This window comes from Camelus ferus, chromosome 12, assembly GCF_009834535.1.
Source record: "Camelus ferus isolate YT-003-E chromosome 12, BCGSAC_Cfer_1.0, whole genome shotgun sequence".
NCBI classification, from domain to species: domain Eukaryota; kingdom Metazoa; phylum Chordata; class Mammalia; order Artiodactyla; family Camelidae; genus Camelus; species Camelus ferus.
The window spans coordinates 14245214-14263599 of NC_045707.1; the positions used below are offsets into that span (position 1 = coordinate 14245214).

The following is an 18386-nucleotide window of genomic DNA, read 5'->3' on the forward strand; positions in this document are numbered from 1 at the left end:
GTGAGATTGTTCAGTTTTTCAAAAGCAGCTGAAAACCAGATTTCAAAAAAGTGAATTCTCACAAATTACAAATGTTGGCCATATCTGTTTTTAAGGATCATTTTTAAAATGACATTTTAAAATGGCGACATTCAACTTGCAAACCACCAATTCCAGCCTCTGGATTAAAGGCTATTTTGGTCATTGGCAGCTCTGGAAAAGGGGCTTAGAGGCAGGCCTCTGATTGGGAGGGAGTCTGGGGAGTTGATTTGAAGCTGTAGCTACATATTAACTACATTGTTTTAAATTCATATATTTACTTGGGTAAGTTTGAAGGAATGTGAATGAGATTGTATGGAAACTAGAATTCCCCACCTTACCCCCAAGCTACTCTAAGGCATTTGATCAAATTTAGTCAATGGAGACAGCTTGATTCTGTGCCCATTGCTTCTAAAGCAGAAATCTGTATTAGGACTCTAAGAACATTAAACCTACAAACACAGGGACAAGAGATACCTGTGTTGGTACTGATCCAAAAATGGAGGGAGTTCTTTCTGTGAACCTAAATCCTTCTTGGCCACCAGCAGGAAAGGTCATAGAAAAAAATCAAGCCACTTACATGTGTTTTTTAACTTCATTTCAGTCAGTACCTCTCAAACTCCCATCCCTGTGTCCAGAACTGTTTGACTCACATGAATAGCCCAATGGTATATTCTCCCCTGAACTCCTTTGGCCCCTTGGATCCTACTTGGCTGGGGAATTAATGCGGTAAGAGACAGAGAGGTAATACATTCTGTTCTATGATGTTGTGGGCCTAGTCTTGCTATGTCTCTCTCTTTAGAGCCAGTAAGGTCTTGCTCTGCTTGGTACCAGCCATAGTTTTCTCAAAGTAGAGCACAAGCTTCACACAGCTGACCTACTGAGGGGTTGGTGACTGCCTCTCTGGCCTTCATCTTAGTAAGTCTACCCCAGTGGGTCCACTGTTCTGTCTCAGAGAATCCACTGCACAAAAGAAGGAAGTTCCCACCTGTCCACAGCAGAAACTATGGAGTCAAAGACCCAGCAAATGAAAATACTGCACTTGAAGGGTAGCATCCATTCCTTTTCTGAGGTTCTATGTCTTGGCAGCTCTTGTTCAATGTCAGGTGACAAGCAGGTTAGTAGAAGGAGAAACCAGAGCACAGAAGACCTAGGTTTTTGTCCCAGCTCTAAGACTGATAGTTATTTCATTCCATTTCTTTGGGGATCAGTTTTCTTATTTGTAAAGTGAGAGCACTGGCTGAAATAACCTCTGAATTTCCCTTTATTTCTGTAAATTCTGAATCTACCTAATTCCTAAGCAAAAAATCCTGCTTCCAAAATTTTTACTCCCTAGTCCAAATAAGAACAGCTTTATGGCTATCATAATAACTACAATATTAATGGAACCCATGAAGGCTTACTGAAAAGATGGTAAAGTCTACATAGTTTATGTCCCATTTTTGCTTTTTCTGGCACCTCCTTTCCAAAGCAAAGACACTGCTGATTTCCAGCTTCAATTTTTTTGTTGTTTATATTATAAAAATGTTCAAGCATACCAAAAAACTAGACAGAATAGCATGATGAACTACTTATTACCTATACTTAACACATTAACATTTTGCCAAATATTTTAAATTTAATTTTTTGTCTCTTTGTTGTTTCATCCTACTTTAGGGTTTTGAAACAAACCACTCAAACATTTATAGTTCCCACAGCTTTGGGGGAATTTTTTGGGTATGGGGAATTTTTTCTGAAGTTTGATTTGACACCCCATTAGTTTTCTAAAAACTTGAACTGTCTCATGTTTATTTATCCATTTCTTCCTTAAAAAAGATAATTTTTTCCTGTGTTGTCTCATCCCTCAAAATTTCTTTATAGCTAAATACTAAGGTGTATAAATTCTGGGAAAATCCTAGCATCTTACGATTAGTCTCCCAAGGAGTGATTAAATAGCCCATCCACACAGATTATTTTGTAGCACCTCTGAGAATCCACCACACAACCAAAGGAGGTTTCAGGTCCATTAATTCATAAATTCATCAAACATTTATTGGGAACCTACTTTATTCCAGGCTCTGTGTTCAGCAGTGCAGGGAAGACAGAGATGGAGAGACACATTTCCTTATTATCAGGGGTGGGGAGACAGATTTGCAAACAGTCAATTGCAGTTAAAGATCATCATTTCAACAAATTTTTTTATGTGCAAAGTCAGTGTTAAAGAACAGTTCTACTTCATGGTGAGATCAAGAGAGTGTAGAGAGGATGGGTCTGTGAAGAGGTTTCTTGTGGAAAAATGTGCTTGTGTTGTTGAGTTCCCACTCCCTTCCCACCCTGAGGGAGAGGCAGTGCTGGTCCTACATCCTTCTCCTCAGGCCTGAAGAGGGGCTTTGTGGGACCAGGGAGCTTAGAAATTGTTTGCCATAGTTGTAAAACACAGACAATTGCACCGACTTTTGCCTATAAATTAAAGAGGGCAGTGGCTACAAAACAGAGGTGGCTGCTTTGGGATCCACCAGCACACCCAGATTCGGTAAGAATGACAAATGTGCAAATGTTTCCCTGGACCTGATGTGGGGTAAAGAACAGTCAGCAGGGGGTTGCTATTCAAAAGGCTTGTCTTGAGATGTAGAGGGACCTAGTGACCAGAAACTAGAGATGGATGCAGGCACCCTAGCACCTACAGAGGTTGTTGCAGGCAACCACTTGTGTCTGTCTAGGTCAGGGATTCAAGTGAGAGGTCTCTGATGATGGGAATCTCTAAAGAATCTTTAAAAGCACCTACAAGAAAAGTGTCGGCTTTAACCATCTGTCAGGCCCAGGTAGTACCGACCCGTTCTAACAAAACAGAACTGCCCTATCTCCTTAGTTGTCCTGCCTCCTCCCACTTTTACACAGCAGATCAATTAGCAGCTAGCTAGTGGAAGAAGAGGTAAGTTGAGAAGAAAGCTGAAGGCAGGCAGCCATCAGCCACAGGAGGCTTTACATGAGAGAGGGAAGGAGAGAGCTTAGACTAGTACCTTAGAATGAAGACCAAAGTATTTGGTTACCATCTCCAACTGGAAACATTCTAATTACTAAATCAAGACCTTTTTCTGACTTAAAGTGACTGTTAATTAAGGACTGTCCATTATTGAAGAATGAACCAAAAAGTCAGACACCTGGCCAATTTTCCATTCAGGGGCATGGGAAAATTATCTTCACCCAATAAATATTTTTAAAAGAAGGTAAAAGCCAAAATATAAAGTAGTTTTTTGATCACAGCCCATGAATCTTGCAATCAACATCCCAACTCCATCTCTATACATTTCAGTTTGTTATTTCTGATCTTCATGCTTTGATTACAAGTGATTCCCTGAATTGTTTCTTTTTAATATGTTGTATCTCTTATAAGACTTATTTTGTCTTCTCTCCCCTGTTCATTCTAGTTCTGTTTTGAAGAAGTGTTTATTAGATGGTGTTAACTGACAGTACAACTAGTGTTCCTATTTTCAGAGCTTGGCATAAACTTGAACTAGAAACTTGATAATGATGTTTTGCTTGTAATGATTGCTGCTATCACTGTTCAACATGTATTAGTATCCAGTCTCCATGGGTAGATGCCATCGAGCTGTTCCTGGTTACAGATCTGGGTGCTTGCTCCTTGAGCACTGTGGCAACCTAACAGCCATGGGCTTTTGTACAACTCCTTTTTGGAGTGAAAAATTCTTTCCTTTAACAGTTGGCTCCAGACTTTTCCTGACTGAGTGCAGTCATCTAGTGTGACAGTGTGCTGGAGAAGAGGAATTCTGCCCTGCAACCTCTCTAAGTGGTAACATGAAGCCTTTCACAACAGTTTTCTGGCTTCAAGCCAGAACTCATCAATTACTCCTCTGTCTAAAAAGGCTTCACCCTTCTTCAGGGGCTGCTTGGCTAATGTTAATGGCAAAATTTTCCTGACACCCTTCCTAGAGAAAGGTGACTTAAGTGAGAAGAAGTGATCTCTTCCAAAGAAGCTCTTCCCCCATCACCAAAGAAAAAGGAAAGAACCAAAAGGAAGTTTGAGATACCCTGAGAGTGAAGAAGAGAGGCAATCTGTCGACATTAACAATATAGGGTGAAAAAATAAGATCCAAGGGTCAGACTAGTTGCAAAAAATTGCTTTCCTTCATTAGTATAACAGTATATTTTCTCTTGTAATTTTGAATTTCTTTAGTTTTTAGGGTTATCACTTTTAGCATATTCCTTAACTTAGAAACAATGAAATATCCACATAAACACCATAGGGACCAAGTTTCCAGTTCTGATAGTAGGTCTCGTTGCCTTACTTGTCTGAGCAAGTTACTTAGCTAAGTCTCAGGTTACTGATGACTTTACAACAGGATGAGAGTAGCAACACCTACTCCAACAGTTACTTTCGCAAAACTTAGATCATATTTGTGAAAAATGGTTTTGTAAACTGTATAAATGTTGATTCTTATCTATGTCCTCTCTGTGTTTGTTCAAGGAGGTTACAGTGTAACTGAGAGGACTAAACCTCAGTTACACTGTAAGCAGCTCTAGGGCAGGCACTTAGATTTCCTGCACTCCCCTCTCCCTATAGCACAGTCCCAAACACCTAGTAGGTATTGGATAAACGCAAACTGAACTGAACTACAGTGAAGTGACCTCTCAAAGTCAGGGATAGTAGAATGCCTCTGTACTGCTGTTACCTGACCCTGAGAAAGAAGTCAGTGGCACATTTTAAAGGAAAGTTGAAAGAGAATTTTGAAAACAGAGCAAAGGAAAAGAAAAAGAAAGTTCAAAGAAATATAAACTTCATGAAATTTTTTATACACTTAAACTTTGTCCTAGAGAAAGTAGTTCAGCAAAGAAAAGAACAGCATTAATGTGCAGTAGGGCTAGTCTCCCAAGACATGTCATCAGGATTAAACAAGGACTTCTTTCAGAAATTGTCCAGAGGCAGACAAACTCTACTCTTTTTCTTTTTCTTTTTCCTTTTAAATTTCCCCAAGGCTTGAGGATACTTATGAATCCCTTGTTTTTCTTTTTAAATTAACTTTTCAAGAATATTTGATTATTTTTTGGCCCTACAGGTTACCAATATTTCCCACTATCAGCATAATTTTGCTACATTTTGAGACTTTATAAAGAAAGATTGCCTGAGGGATTTTGAAAAAAAGTTATAGTAAAAATACAAATAAAAATATTAATGATAAAATTTAAATTACATATACTATTTTTTTCACGAATGTGGGCACTTGTAGTTAAATTTCCTAGCAAACCACTAGCAGGAGAGTTTTTAAAATTGTTCAGGAGAGGGAAATTAACAGAGGAAATGCCCACTTGCCTTGTATCAGTGGGTAGTTCTGACTGATATGGAGAATGCTGCTAACAGGGAAATAATTGGAATCTCTGAATCAATTTCAGGGGCTTGAGAAGCAAATTATGTTTGATCTCAGAATTTTTTGCCCTCTTGAGGCCTGTACTATTTCTAATAGGAGTATGTCTCCCCCTGGAGGGGAAATAGAGCATTTGTTCCTTCAGGCTTTTTGCTCAGAGTTCAGTAATTAATGTTTTTTTTTTCCCTTCCTTCACTACTTCATCCATTCGTTCCACAAATACTTATTTAATCCTATTAATTTACTGTTTGTTATGATAGATGCTGAATATCCAGCTGAAGATAAGGTCAGCACAGTCTCTGTCTCCATGGAAATTATAGTATAGCGTGAGAAATGAACATTAAAAAATCACGTGACTGCCTACATAATCACAATAGTGATAAGTTACATAAAGAAGGGTAATATGACCATTCCATAGAAGACCTCAATCGGGCTGGGAGGTCAAGGAAAACTTCCCCGAGACCTGGAAGATAAATGGATATAACTAGATCAAAGCTGTGGAGGAGGTAAAGGAAGTGGGCCTTCCAGAAAATGGAAAAGAGTATTCAAAGACTTCAAGAGGGAAAGAGCTTAAGAAGCTGGAAGAAGAGAAGGAGGTCAGAATAAGGAGGCTGGGGCACAGGTTGAAGCTAGAAAGGTAGGGATGCTCCAGATCAGTCAGGGTCCTGGGGGACACATGAAGGATTCTAAACTTTATCCCAAAAGAATAGGAAGCTATTGATAGGTTTTATGCAAGTGACATGGTCACATCTGTGTTTTTAAAGGATCACTTTGATTTCCTGATGAAGAGTGTATTATAGAAGGGGTAGAGCCAGGAGTAAAAAGGGGGAACAGCAATTAGGAGATGTAGGAAAGAAATTATGGGGACTTGGACTACGGTAGTGACCACAGAAAGGGACAGAAGTGAGTAAATTTGAAATATTTTAAGGTCAGAATGGATACAACTTGGTGACTGATTACAAGCTGGATTTGAGGGGGCCCAGTTTGCCAAGAATGAGTCCTAGATTTTTGCTGTGAGCTCCTGGATAAGTTGAAGAGCGATTTACAAAGACAGGAACTGGAGAATAAACAGGTATGTGTGGTGTGGCAGGTTGGGAGAATTTAGTCAAAGATCAGTTCATCAAGTATTTATTGAGACTCCCACTATATGTCACTCACTGTGTTTAGCACTAGACACTGGAAGTGAAAAAGTGGAGGCAATACAGGATCCCTGTCTGCAAGAAACTTTTGGCTAACAGAGGATAATAATACCATTAAGAGACTACTTCAATACAATGTAGCTATAAACGGATGAACAAAGTTCAGAAGGAGCCCAGGATAGAGGCACCTTAGCGCAACCTGGGGGGTTCAGAGACTTTTTAGAGGAGATGATAACTGAACAAAGTCTTGAAAGATTAGAAGGAGTAAATAAGGTAAAGAAAGGTAGGAGTTTTTCCTCAGGAGGAAGTAATAGCTTATTTAGACCAATCATTCTGCTGAAAACAATGAAAATATTGGATAGAATATTTTTAAAACTCCCTAAAAGTATCCAAGATGGTTTTAAATGGGATTCTTTAAAGACTTATCATCTCTTTATTTTAACTGAAATATAATTGATTTACAATATTATATTAGTTTCAGACATACAACATAGTGATTCAATATTTTTATAGATTACACTCCATTTAAAGTGATTATAAAATATTGACTATATTTCCTGTGCTGTACAATATATCCTTGTAGTTTATGTATTTTATACATAGTAGTTTATACTGCTTAATCTCCTACCTCTATCTTGTCTTCCTTGTCCCCACTGGTAACCACTACTTTGTTCTCTATATCTCTGAGTTAAAGACTTGTAATCTCAATTCTATTCCACAGCACAGAAGAAAGACAACTTCAAAAAATTCTTTAAAGAAATAAATATAACATTGAAAACAGAATCTGATAAAGATTGGACAAAAGAGCAATCTCATTTATGAATATCAATGCAAATATCCTAAATAAAAATTAGCAAATGGAATCAAACAGCATGAAATTTCATAACCAAGTAGAAATTGCTGTAGGGATACAAAGATGGTTCAATGTTAGAAGATATATTAATATATTTAATAATATTATTATAGATAAGATCTTGCAATTGTCTCCATAGTGCTGGAAAACATTTGAGAAAATTCAAGATGTATTCCTAGTAAAAATAACTTTCAAAAAAAGAATGGAAGAGTATTTTCTTAACATCATAAAGTATCTTGCTTACCAACATCTATCTTACTATCTTCATGGGAAAACCCTGGAGGCATCCCTGCTAATATCTAAAACAAAACAAGGCTATCCACTATTATTGTAACATCTAACATGGTTGTTGGAGGTATTTGCCACAGCACTGTTGTAAAGAAAGTGATTAAATATATGAGAATTATAGATTGTCTATAATCTGATGGTGTGTCTAGAAAATGAAAGTAAATCAGTGGAAAAACTATTGCAAACAAAAAATGATTCAGGAAGGTAGCAGGATATAAAGGCAATTTACAGACGTCAGTAAGCTTCATAGAAACAAGGAAGAACCAGTTGGAGGATAACATAGCAGAGAACGTCAACATCTCATTTAATAACAACCATAATTACAGAAGTCCTAGGAATAAAGGTAAAAAGAAATATGTAAAAAACTTATGTGGAAAACTTTATAATACTCCCCAAAGACACAAAAGTAGACTCAAGATAATGAAATATATAGCTTAAGTGAATTTGTAAATTTAGTATTATTCCAATAAAAATTTCAACAAGTTTTTTGTTTTTTGGTTTTTTTTTAACTTAGACAAATTGATTCTTATGCTCATGTGGAAAAAATAAAAAAAACTTCCAGGAAAACTCGGAAAAGAAGAGCAATGAAGAGGGGCTGGTCTTACTAGACATTTAAAATACTATAAAGTCTTCATAGATTAAAACGGTACAGAACTGGTGCATGAATAGACACTAATGGAACATAATATAAAGTCTAGGCATCAATCCAATAGATAAAGACATTTAATATATGATAAAAATGTCTCAAAACAATGAAAAAAATGGACTCAAATAAATGCCATTGAGACAATTGGGTATCATTTGGAAAAAGATAAAATTGTATCTATAGCTTATACTGCACACCAGGATGAACTCCACATGGACCAGTTAAACATAACAAAATGGAAATACTACAAGTTATAGAAGAAAACATGGGTAGACAATCCGGAAACTAATAAACATGGTTATTTATAGAAGGCGATGAGGGGGAATTGAGATCAGGGCACAGGAGTGGAAGGGAGACTCTTCTGAGTATATCTTTAACGTATTTTTGACTTTAGAATCATGTAATTATTTTGTATATCCACAAAGTATCTGCCTGTTGTCCTTCTAGTGGAATCAGGGAATGATGCTGCTCTCTACCCCCTGTGCTGGTTTGTTTCAGAGTGAAAAATCTACTGAGAAGCTCCTTTTGGCTTTTCCTTCTCTCATCTCTGTTGACTATCTCCTTTCTTCCCAAGACCTTAGACTCAAATTATAGCCCTGGCATCATCTTCATGCTCCATCTCCATCTCCTTAGAACCTGTTTCCTTAATCGCTCTTTTATGAAGAGAATGTCCCCCAAAATAGGAATAAAAATACATAAGTATGAAGCCAAGAGGTCTTATGTCCCAGAGGTCTCATTACAATTTCAACACCAGCTACTTAATGTTCCAATAATGTGGTCTGGGATAATGTGAGATAGTGGGCAGTTACCAGTCTATCACACCTGGAAGTGTCTCGGATGGTACTCATTGCTCTGCTGAGCAGCAGAAGCCTCTAATGTCTTTGGTAAGAAGGAACTGATTTTTAATAATAAACGAAACAACTGGAAGTGGGTGTGTGTTGTGATAATAGATGAACTGGGATGAATAGGAGATTACATATGTGACTCAGGATCACCCTCTGAGGGAACTGAGTCCCAGTTTAATGCATTAATCTGGACAACTGCCCTCTGCTTCTTAGAGACCCAGATAACACTGTTGAGAATAGCAAGTTCTTATTGAAATTGTCTTCCTACGGTCTTTTAAAGACCAACCTCAATTCCTGGAGTGCTGTTTTTCTGATCCAGGTTTTATATTTGGTTTTTAATTTGATTTTACTACCCTGGAAAAACTGATCTTATATCTCCTTTGTTATATATTTGATCAATGTGGAGAGTTTTTGTTTGTTTGGTTTGGTTTGGTTTTAAAGCAGAAGTAGGGAAGGCATAAGTAAGGAACAAAAAGGCCTCAAATTTATTTTAGTATAAACTACCCAGGGCTGACATTATGCTACATTACTAGTCTATCAGTTCAGGAACTCGAAGGGAAGAGAGACACTAGCTTTAAAGCACAGTAACCTTTCTGTTCATAATGTTCCTTCTCAGTTAGCTACCAATCTTATAACCAGTAGCAGGTACTTTTTTGAGCCTGTCTGTCTCTAGTAGAATAAGTGTATAAATCAGGAGTTCTTCTCTGTGACATACAGGATAGGGATACAGGCGTGGCATCCACCTGTTCTCAAACAACACTTGAGGAGAGGGGAGAGTATGCAGTCCTCTGACCTTGAGGTTGGACTGAAACTTGGCCCCAGTATATTTGAGACTTTGCTGGGGATACTGGTAGAATATACCGCCAGGGCTTCCAGTGGGTAGCTAGGTGATAACTCTCATTTCAAAGCAGCAAGCACTTTTCTGTTTGCAAGAGGTGAGGACTTCCATGTGTCTTGTAGCAAGTATTCCTTTGTTCAAGAAAAACCACTAAAAAGGCCATCTAGTTGTGTGAACATAAGCCATAGATCATCAAAGTAGATCATTCAAACCAAAGAAAACCCCTTCTCTAAGATAAGGCAGAGTTGAAGCTCCACAGGTGATGTGTTCTTAAGGCAGATTTTTTTTTTCTAGGTGTAGATCCAAGCTTCATTCATTCATCTAGTCAACAAATATTTACTGAGCACCTCCCAGATGCCAGGCACTATTCTAATGCTGGAGATATCGCAGTGAGCAAAACCAAACCTCAGCCCTAACGGATCTTACACTTAGTTGAAGGTGAAAGACAATAAATAAACACATAAACAAATAAGTAAAAATATAGTATCACAGATGTTAATGGCTGTGGAGAAGCATAAAACAAAGTAAAGGGACTAGAAAGTTCCAGGGTATAGGGGATCCTTGTGCCTTAAGACAAATAAAGCAGGGCACTGGGCCTGCAAACTGTGAATGTGTGGTTGAGATGGAGCTGTTTTCATGTAAGACCTCTTAAAACAGGGGCTTCTGGATCTTGGTAAAAAAATTGGAGAAAACGCCATTCTGCTTACTTCTGCCTAAGATCCAGCACTACTGCAGTACTTTGAAGATGTGGATTACATTTTGGGGGACCCTTGCATGATACAATCATGAATTCTAGTGAAGTCCCCACTTGTGTGTGTTGAATAGGACCACAATGCACCCTCACGGTGGCTGCTCTAGTAATGCAAATGACAGTGCCTTGTTGGCTCTTGGAGTACTACCTCATAGCAAAAGGGAAGTAGTAGAAATCACTTTTGATAGTATTTTTAGGGCCTCTGAGAGGTCTGGAGAGAGCATAAGTAGAGATATGAGTAAGAGTGAGACCTACAAAATTTCATATGAATTGTCTACTATAGAATACCACAGACTTCCTCAAGATATGACAGGTGAGAAGACGACTGGAAGTTTGCACAAGTCAGTATTGAGGAGCACTAAATTTCAAAAAATTCCTTTCAATGGAAGGAAAGTCTGTGGCAGACATATCCTAGTCCATACCCTGCTCAGATACTTGGATATAATTCCCTCCAGATTGGACCGATACTCTGGGAGAGGCAATTTGTCAAGCAAAATTGCCTCATGGCACCAGAAATTGTGGGTATTCTCCTGTGGTGCAGCATTATCCATGCCTGAAGAAGATTCTGACTTGAAGACAAACCAGGCCTTGAGCTGTTGGCAAATTTCCAGGGCAGAAAATATATGGAGAGGATGGAGGGTGCACAAGGCCCTGCCCCAAGGGTCATGGGTGGCTCCAGAGCTCCGAATATCTGTGTCTGTGGCCAACTGCCCAGCGACACTTGGACTGGAACTAGTCATGTCCAGAGTGGTCTGGGATAAATGGCTAAACATGCACTGATAGAGGGGAAAAAAGGCCCCTGCAAATGCTGACATAAGAGAAGCTGTTGCAGTGGGCAGTGCAGAAACGGGAGGTAGGGTGAACACCAGCAAAGCAGGTTAATTGAAATGATAGGTTATTTTTGGTGGAAGTGCAGACTGCATGAGAAATCGGAAGATCCCTTGGAATTCCTGCTTTGAGTAAAATGAATATGGGGGAGAAAGAATATGGGGAGGGGTGGTCTTTAGGAGTCCTAAAATTAGTTTGAGGGCACAGAGCAAGCAACTGAAAAGCCCAACTCAAGTCTTAAAATTGAGGGGTGGGGTGTGTGTGTGTGTGTGTGTGTGTGTGTGTGTGTCCCTTCATAACCATGTCTGTGATGGTAGAGACTCTGAAAGTGTGAACATTTGGACCCCCTCTCCAGTCAGAGGCTCATAAGGGTTCAGGATCCTTGCAAATGACCATGCCCATTTCTCTGTACAAGCTTGGAGGAGATGTGCAAAGCAGGTTGGCTGTAACACCAGACAAACCACCCTCTCATGCTGAGAAAATTTAGTCTATGTGACAGACAAAACCCACAGCAATATGAGTATTCTCAGCCTCTCCTTCTTCCTCACCGTCTTGGAAGGAAACCCCTGTCGTTAACAGCTGGGGTTCCTGGTACTTGTGCAGGTCGAGGGAATGAGGGACAGAATCAAAGGAGCTGAAATGAGGACAAGGAATTTCTTCTTGCAGAAGAGAAAAAGAATACAATCAAGAAGTGAAGGGGATGGGGGAGTGAAAAAGCAAGGGCCAGGCTTGAGAGAAAGTTTGGGGGTGTTTGGGGAGAAAGGAGAGAGAAGAGCAGCAACAGCTGTGTGATAATGTGCAGAATGAATAGAGGAGGAGGGAGAGGTTTAAGATGTTTTGCTCTGTGCTAAGAATGCAAACCCCTTCAGAGTTTTTCCAGAGATCATAATAAAAATCTAAATTGCTTTTTAATTATTTTTGGTTATTAGATGTGTTTCTTTTGAATGTGACATCATGCTGAGATGGGCCACAAGCCATCTCAGCTTCATAAAATTTACATTTGGTGAGTATTGTCTGGGATTGTGACCTATGGTGCAGCAGTCTGCTGTTCCTTGATTTTGACCGTCTTTCCAGATTTGAGTCAAATGAGCATAACGAAGAAATAATCTTCATTATGATTGCTGGATTTATAGTGCAAAAGGCACACCAGCTATATAAAATAGAGATTGGAGGTAAACTAAATACCAGATAGAGGAAAATGGCAGAGACTACTAAGAATCACAATTTTAGCGAGAATGTGATGTTTGGAACTAGGTGTACCTGACAGAGACCTATATCTGTGCAGCATGAAGTCTCTGCTTCCCATGGGCTGATGAGATTGGGATGAATAAATAGAAGAGCTAAGGTGATTTCTCAGAGGGTAAGAAAAAGGCAGGAAGCAGGGAGTGCGAAGGGGTTACTTCTTCTTGCTGTGTAGCATACTTGCTATGTGCGAATACTCTAGTGACATGGCCAGAGTACCCGTTCAGCTTGGGGATGGACCCACTCAACAAATCCTGGGGCACTGACTTCCAAAGGGCTCAGCACTGTAACCCAGCCCACTGAACTGAGGCTCTGCTCCACTCTCTGCATGTCTCCCTTACTTTTCTGAGACTAGACCTTTCTCCTGTTTTCCCTTGTCTCATTTTCACACAGAATTGCTAAAATGATCTGGTTCTGAATATGACATCCCATTTGTCTCCTTGTATGCTAGACCACACCCCCAGTTCCCACCTACCCTTGGCTCTCAAAGGTCTGACCTGGAACTTGAGTGGATCAGCCACACCCCTTGATCTCTGCACTGTTTCCCATGTTCTTTCGTGCTTCTCCAGTAAATTCCCCCCCACTAGGCTCAGACCTCCTGTACTCTTAGCGGACCTCATGCTAGCACCTCTAGGCAACATGATGTAATCTTATGCTGAAAGCCTTGACATACATGGTATCCTCAACAATAGTGGCAAAGGGCTTTGTATGATGGCATAACCCAGCTCCTACTGATTGGGGGCTGTGTTTAATGAAGGTTGAGGCTAAGGTGGGAGGCCCTGTACTGGGGACAGGGTCAACCCTTGTAGGTAGAAGCCAGGGACCCATTTGAAGAGTGAGGAAGCTGGCAAGATGAAATCATACATGTGAAGTGCTGGTCAAGAGATGTGAAGTAACAGACCCAGGCAAAACCCCTGAAAATCATGCCAGTCTTTTCTGACTATTGCAGAGCTCTCCAAGGAAGGATGAGCAGCAGGGTTGAATCCATAGCCCTGAGAATATGCTTTGCTCTAGTATGATCAGAAATTTATGCTGCATAAGCTCAGCTGCATGTGTGTGTGTGTGTGTGTGTATGTGTGTGAGTCTGATCTCTGTTTCTAGTATTCCTATAGTTCTTTTTTGGTAAAGTCTTTTTGTAAATACCAGCTCACTTTGGCTGTGCTTAGGGAAACCAAGGAAAGGTATTTCTGTCTTCTCCTGAGCTTTAGGAATAACATGTGGGGCACATGGTGGAGGTGAAGGTCACAAGTTTGTGGAATGAAGGAAGGACAGAATGAAGAAGCAAATAGGAGTGAATCATAGGAAATACAATATTGTAGGGTTTTTAGTTTATTCATATATTTGTTTCGGGAAATCAAATTTCTAATGGCTGCTTAATATTTTATTATATCAACAACGCCTTAGCTTAAACATTCTGCTGTTTAGGATATTTCTCCACTTATTTCTAGCTTAATAGCAGTAAGACAATGCATAGACCAAACAGTTCTTCGGTGCCAGAAAAGGTTCTCTGGGCCAGCCCTACTCTTCATCACTCGAGTATGCAACCAGGGAAACCCCAAGGTAACACATTGGCTATCACTGAACCACTAGTATACAAAACACTCACCCGTACCTAGCTCTTCCCCATCTTGAAGTGATACAGTTTTTCTCTTTCCCAGATTTCTTTCTTTTTGTGAACTTCATTTTTGGTTTCTGACCACCTGGCCTCTCTGATTTACTAAGATCATTATTAGTTAGTGTGCTGCTACCCAGGTGCTGTTTGCTTCTCAATCTGAAGTCATCTGTAAACACATTAAATTCAGTTTTTCTTCCTCCTCCTCCCTTCCTGCTCCACCCCTCAAAAAGAGAAAGGAGTTGTCACAAAGGTTGAAACACTCAGTGTATATCCGTACTCCACTGGGCCTTCTAGGGGCAATTACCTTTACAGTCCCCCACCCATCCTTTCTACACATTGTCAACAGTTCACCCTTTCACCTGTGAGTTGATACAAAGTGTTATTCAGAGTTAGACACAATATTATCCAATATTCAGTCCAATCCCCTAACAGATCAGGAAAATGATTTATTCAAGGTCTCTGAATTAATAAATGGCAGAAACAAAATTGAATTCAAGTCTCCTGAAATCCACGACCTGTGAGCTGGAGAGTTCTGGATGAGGGAAAGGGACATAGTAGGTCATTCAACAAATGTATTGAGCATTTACTTACTACGCGCCAGGTACTATTTTTGGTGTTGGGGATTCCGTGCAGGAGGACACGGAGGAGACAATCTCTGCTCTTATGGAGCTTTCTTTCTCAAAACTGAAGCACTTTGCCTCACCGTCCTGGAAGAACTCCCAATGTCATGGGTAGGAGTGGTTGGATCTCATATGGGAGGGCATCCCATCTTTTCTCATCTCCTGTACTATCTACAGCGAGGGAAGATTTACTGCAGAAGCAGAAGGGAGTGGCGTGGCGGAAACCTCGGTAGTGCTTTCCCATCTTTGCACCGCTAAGGCCGGGCGGGGCCGGCTCCACGGTGCCACCACGCCCCAGCTTAAGTCTGGGGTTATTGGCGTCGGTTTCTCTACCCTCTTTCCTTTCCTGCGGACAGCTGGAGGACAGAGAAGCAGGACCCGGCTCGAGCGCCATCCTCGGAGAAAGGATTGCGAGCGGGTGAAAATCCTATCAAGGCAGTCGCGCTCAGTGTCTATTACCCAGCCAAACTTGGGGAAAGAAGATGTCTCCCCGACCTGGGGATTTATGCAAAAAACTGCTCTCTCATGCTTCCCTATTAAACACTGCAGCCCTACGCTCTTCCAGCCTCAGCTGAGGCCACTGCAGCGTCCCCTCCCCTCCCGCCCCACCCGCTAGCCCAGACTCCAGAGCCCCACTGCAGCTTCCAAATCATCCTCCTTTCTCTTCTCCACTTCCTGGTTGCCATGGAGACACACGTCATTTACGTGCCATGCGTCGCCTTGGAAACAGAGGAGCATCCGCGGCTTGGTGGGGAGACCCGCCCCTGCCACTCCAACCACACTCTCGGGCGCTGCCGGTAAATGGCCGGGGGGAGTCCCAAGCTCGACCAGCTGCTGGCCTCAGCCTCGACACGGGCCCCTTCGCGAACGCTTCTCTGACCTAGGGAACCGGCGGGCACTTGCTGCTCTTGACGCCCTAAGGGCGGCGCTGCCACGGGCGCAGTTCAGGAGGCTAGTCAGGGCAGGGTGCTTTCGCCCCGGGGCAAGCCGGAGAGACGTCCGCCCTGGGACTGTCGCCGGGTCCTCGTCCAGCCGGCTCTTCCCGGCCTCCCCCGATCCTGCCCGCGCCCTCCGCCCGGGACTCACCTTCTCACGTCGGCTCCCTGCCCTTCTCGGGAGCCTCCTCTTCCCTCGGCTCTTGCCCGCGCCTCCGGGCACTTCTCCCCTTCCCCGTCCCCTCCCCCACCCCGAGGCCGGGCTGGACCGGACCCGGAGCCGCCACCGCCCGCTTCTGCCATTCAATGGAGGACGGTCTGCTGGAGATCATGACCAAGGACGGCGGCGACATGCCGGCACCTCTGGAGGTGTCCACCGTGCCAGCCGTGGGGGACGTGATCTCAGGAGAGTACAACGGCGGCATGAAGGAACTGATGGAGCACCTGAAGGCCCAGCTGCAGGCCCTGTTTGAGGACGTGAGGGCCATGCGGGGGGCCCTGGACGAGCAGGCCTCGCACATCCAGGTGCTCTCGGACGACGTTTGTGCTAACCAGCGAGCTATCGTCTCCATGTGCCAGATTATGACCACCGCGCCCCGCCAGGGTGGCCTGGGCGTGGTCGGCGGCAAGGGGAGCTTCCCGGGAGCCCCCCAAGAGCCGGAGACTCCTTCGCCTGGGATGGGGGACAGCGGTTTGCTGGGTCGCGATCCTGAGGACGAGGAGGACGACGATGAAGAAGAGAAGGAGATGCCCAGCTCCGCCACACCCACTAGTCACTGTGAGCGCCCCGAGAGCCCCTGTGCTGGCCTCCTTGGAGGGGACGGGCCACTTGTGGAGCCCCTCGATCTGCCCGACATTACCCTGCTGCAGCTGGAGGGCGAGGCCTCTCTGTGAGGGGACTCCGAGGGGGCACTACTTTCCCGGGCTGGCTTTGGGTTTCCGAGTGCGTGACGCAAGGGGACTGAAAGGCGCGGTGCAGCATGCTTCACTCTGACCGCTGCTCTTGTGGGTCAGGCAGAGAGAGACTCCCTCGAGGAAGGATTTATAGGGTAAAGGACTTTGGGAGCATCAGGAATTCTTTCTGTCTAACCAAGAGAGACGTAGCAAACTGCGGAAAGGTGAGGTTCCGGGAGAGGAAGCGCCCATCTCTGGACTCCCATCCAATCCCCTACCCTGCCCTTTCCCCCTCCCCAGCCAACAGGAGAACCCCTGAATTGTGTAAATAAAATTCTGCTTTTTCTATTCTGAAAAAGGACTTATGTAGGACTATGGCAAATAATCTATAACGATTTACCTAGAAATTAAAGAATAGGGGGTATTCTGTTCTGGCAACAGAAAATGTACCCTTGTGATGAAATCCAAGCTATTCAGCGTTCTGCAGAAGCCTCTCCCCCTCACAGATCTCTGCGGCTGCTGATTGGTAAAGGAAGCTTGAGGAGGGAACTGCAGTCCTAGGAATCTGGGTGAATGGGGTTCCAAGGGCCCCTGGGCTGGGAGGAGCTGGCTATGAATGTGCATGAAGACATAATAGCTCAACCTCTAGGATTTTGCATGCAGAGCGGACCCTGCCTTGTCACTGACTTCATCTGGGATTGCTTTATCCACTCACTGGGGCTTAGAGAACAAAGAGCCCAGTTCACAGGCAGAGACTTGGGGGTGCTCAGCAACAGCCCAGATTTAGGGGACGTTTGAGGGACTCCTGGGGGCCGCAGCCAAAAACTGTCTCTCTCCTGGCTACACCTGCTTAACTTCAGTTCCTTTTCCTGTCAATATGTCCCTGCCCGCTGCCTCTTGTTGTTGCCTCCATAATGTCTTGTGTGTTTTACGTGTGTCGACCTGTGCAGTAGTGTGTGAGCCCTGAGGGGCAGGGCTTGTGGCTCTGGTGTTAGGTTTAGGGGCTTCAGACCCTTCTGTGAGCCCCAGGCTCTCTTGGCGCTTTTCCCTCTCCTCTCCTTTTTTCCCCCACAACCAGGGCATGGAGCATGTGGCTGTCCTGAGATTCTTAACTGATGCCTCCCTCCCACCTCCTCAAGTGGTGACTTTGTGTGCCCTTCCTCTTTCTCTGTGTATTCTTTCTCAATGCTTTCCTTGGTGTTAACCTTAATAAAGAGGCGTCATCTCCCCTCCTTGCTGACTGGTACTAGGGCGATGTCAGGGTGGGGCTTCTGGACCCATTGCATAGACAAGGGCTTAGTAGTGGGAACTAAAGGGACCACACCTTCCCTCCTCTCTCCTTGCCTCTGGTTCCAAGGAGCTGACTGTCCCTGCCCTGGTCGGGATATGCATTGCCGATTCTACCTGCTTTCCCTTCCGTCCTGGACCTTGACCTCAAGCTGTACTGAGGAAGGAGAGGGTACGTGCTGAGACTCCCAAACTAACAAAGATTTTCAGTAGCTAGAACTCCAGAT

At 42.9% G+C, this 18386-nt stretch overlaps 1 protein-coding gene across 1 annotated transcript; it reads left to right on the forward strand.

The window, feature by feature from the left end:
* Positions 1-15733: 15733 nt before the first annotated feature.
* Positions 15734-18104, forward strand: CCDC184 (coiled-coil domain containing 184). The gene has a single exon (XM_006195945.3). It carries the CDS (start codon positions 16285-16287, stop codon positions 16870-16872), a length of 588 nt encoding a protein of 195 aa, XP_006196007.2. The 5' UTR covers positions 15734-16284; the 3' UTR covers positions 16873-18104.
* The last annotated feature ends 282 nt before the right edge of the window (positions 18105-18386 follow it).

Coding starts and splice junctions, on each gene's coding strand:
- CCDC184 (XM_006195945.3), top strand. CDS start 16,285: ATGGAGGACGGTCTGCTGGAGATCATGACCAAGGACGGCGGCGACATG.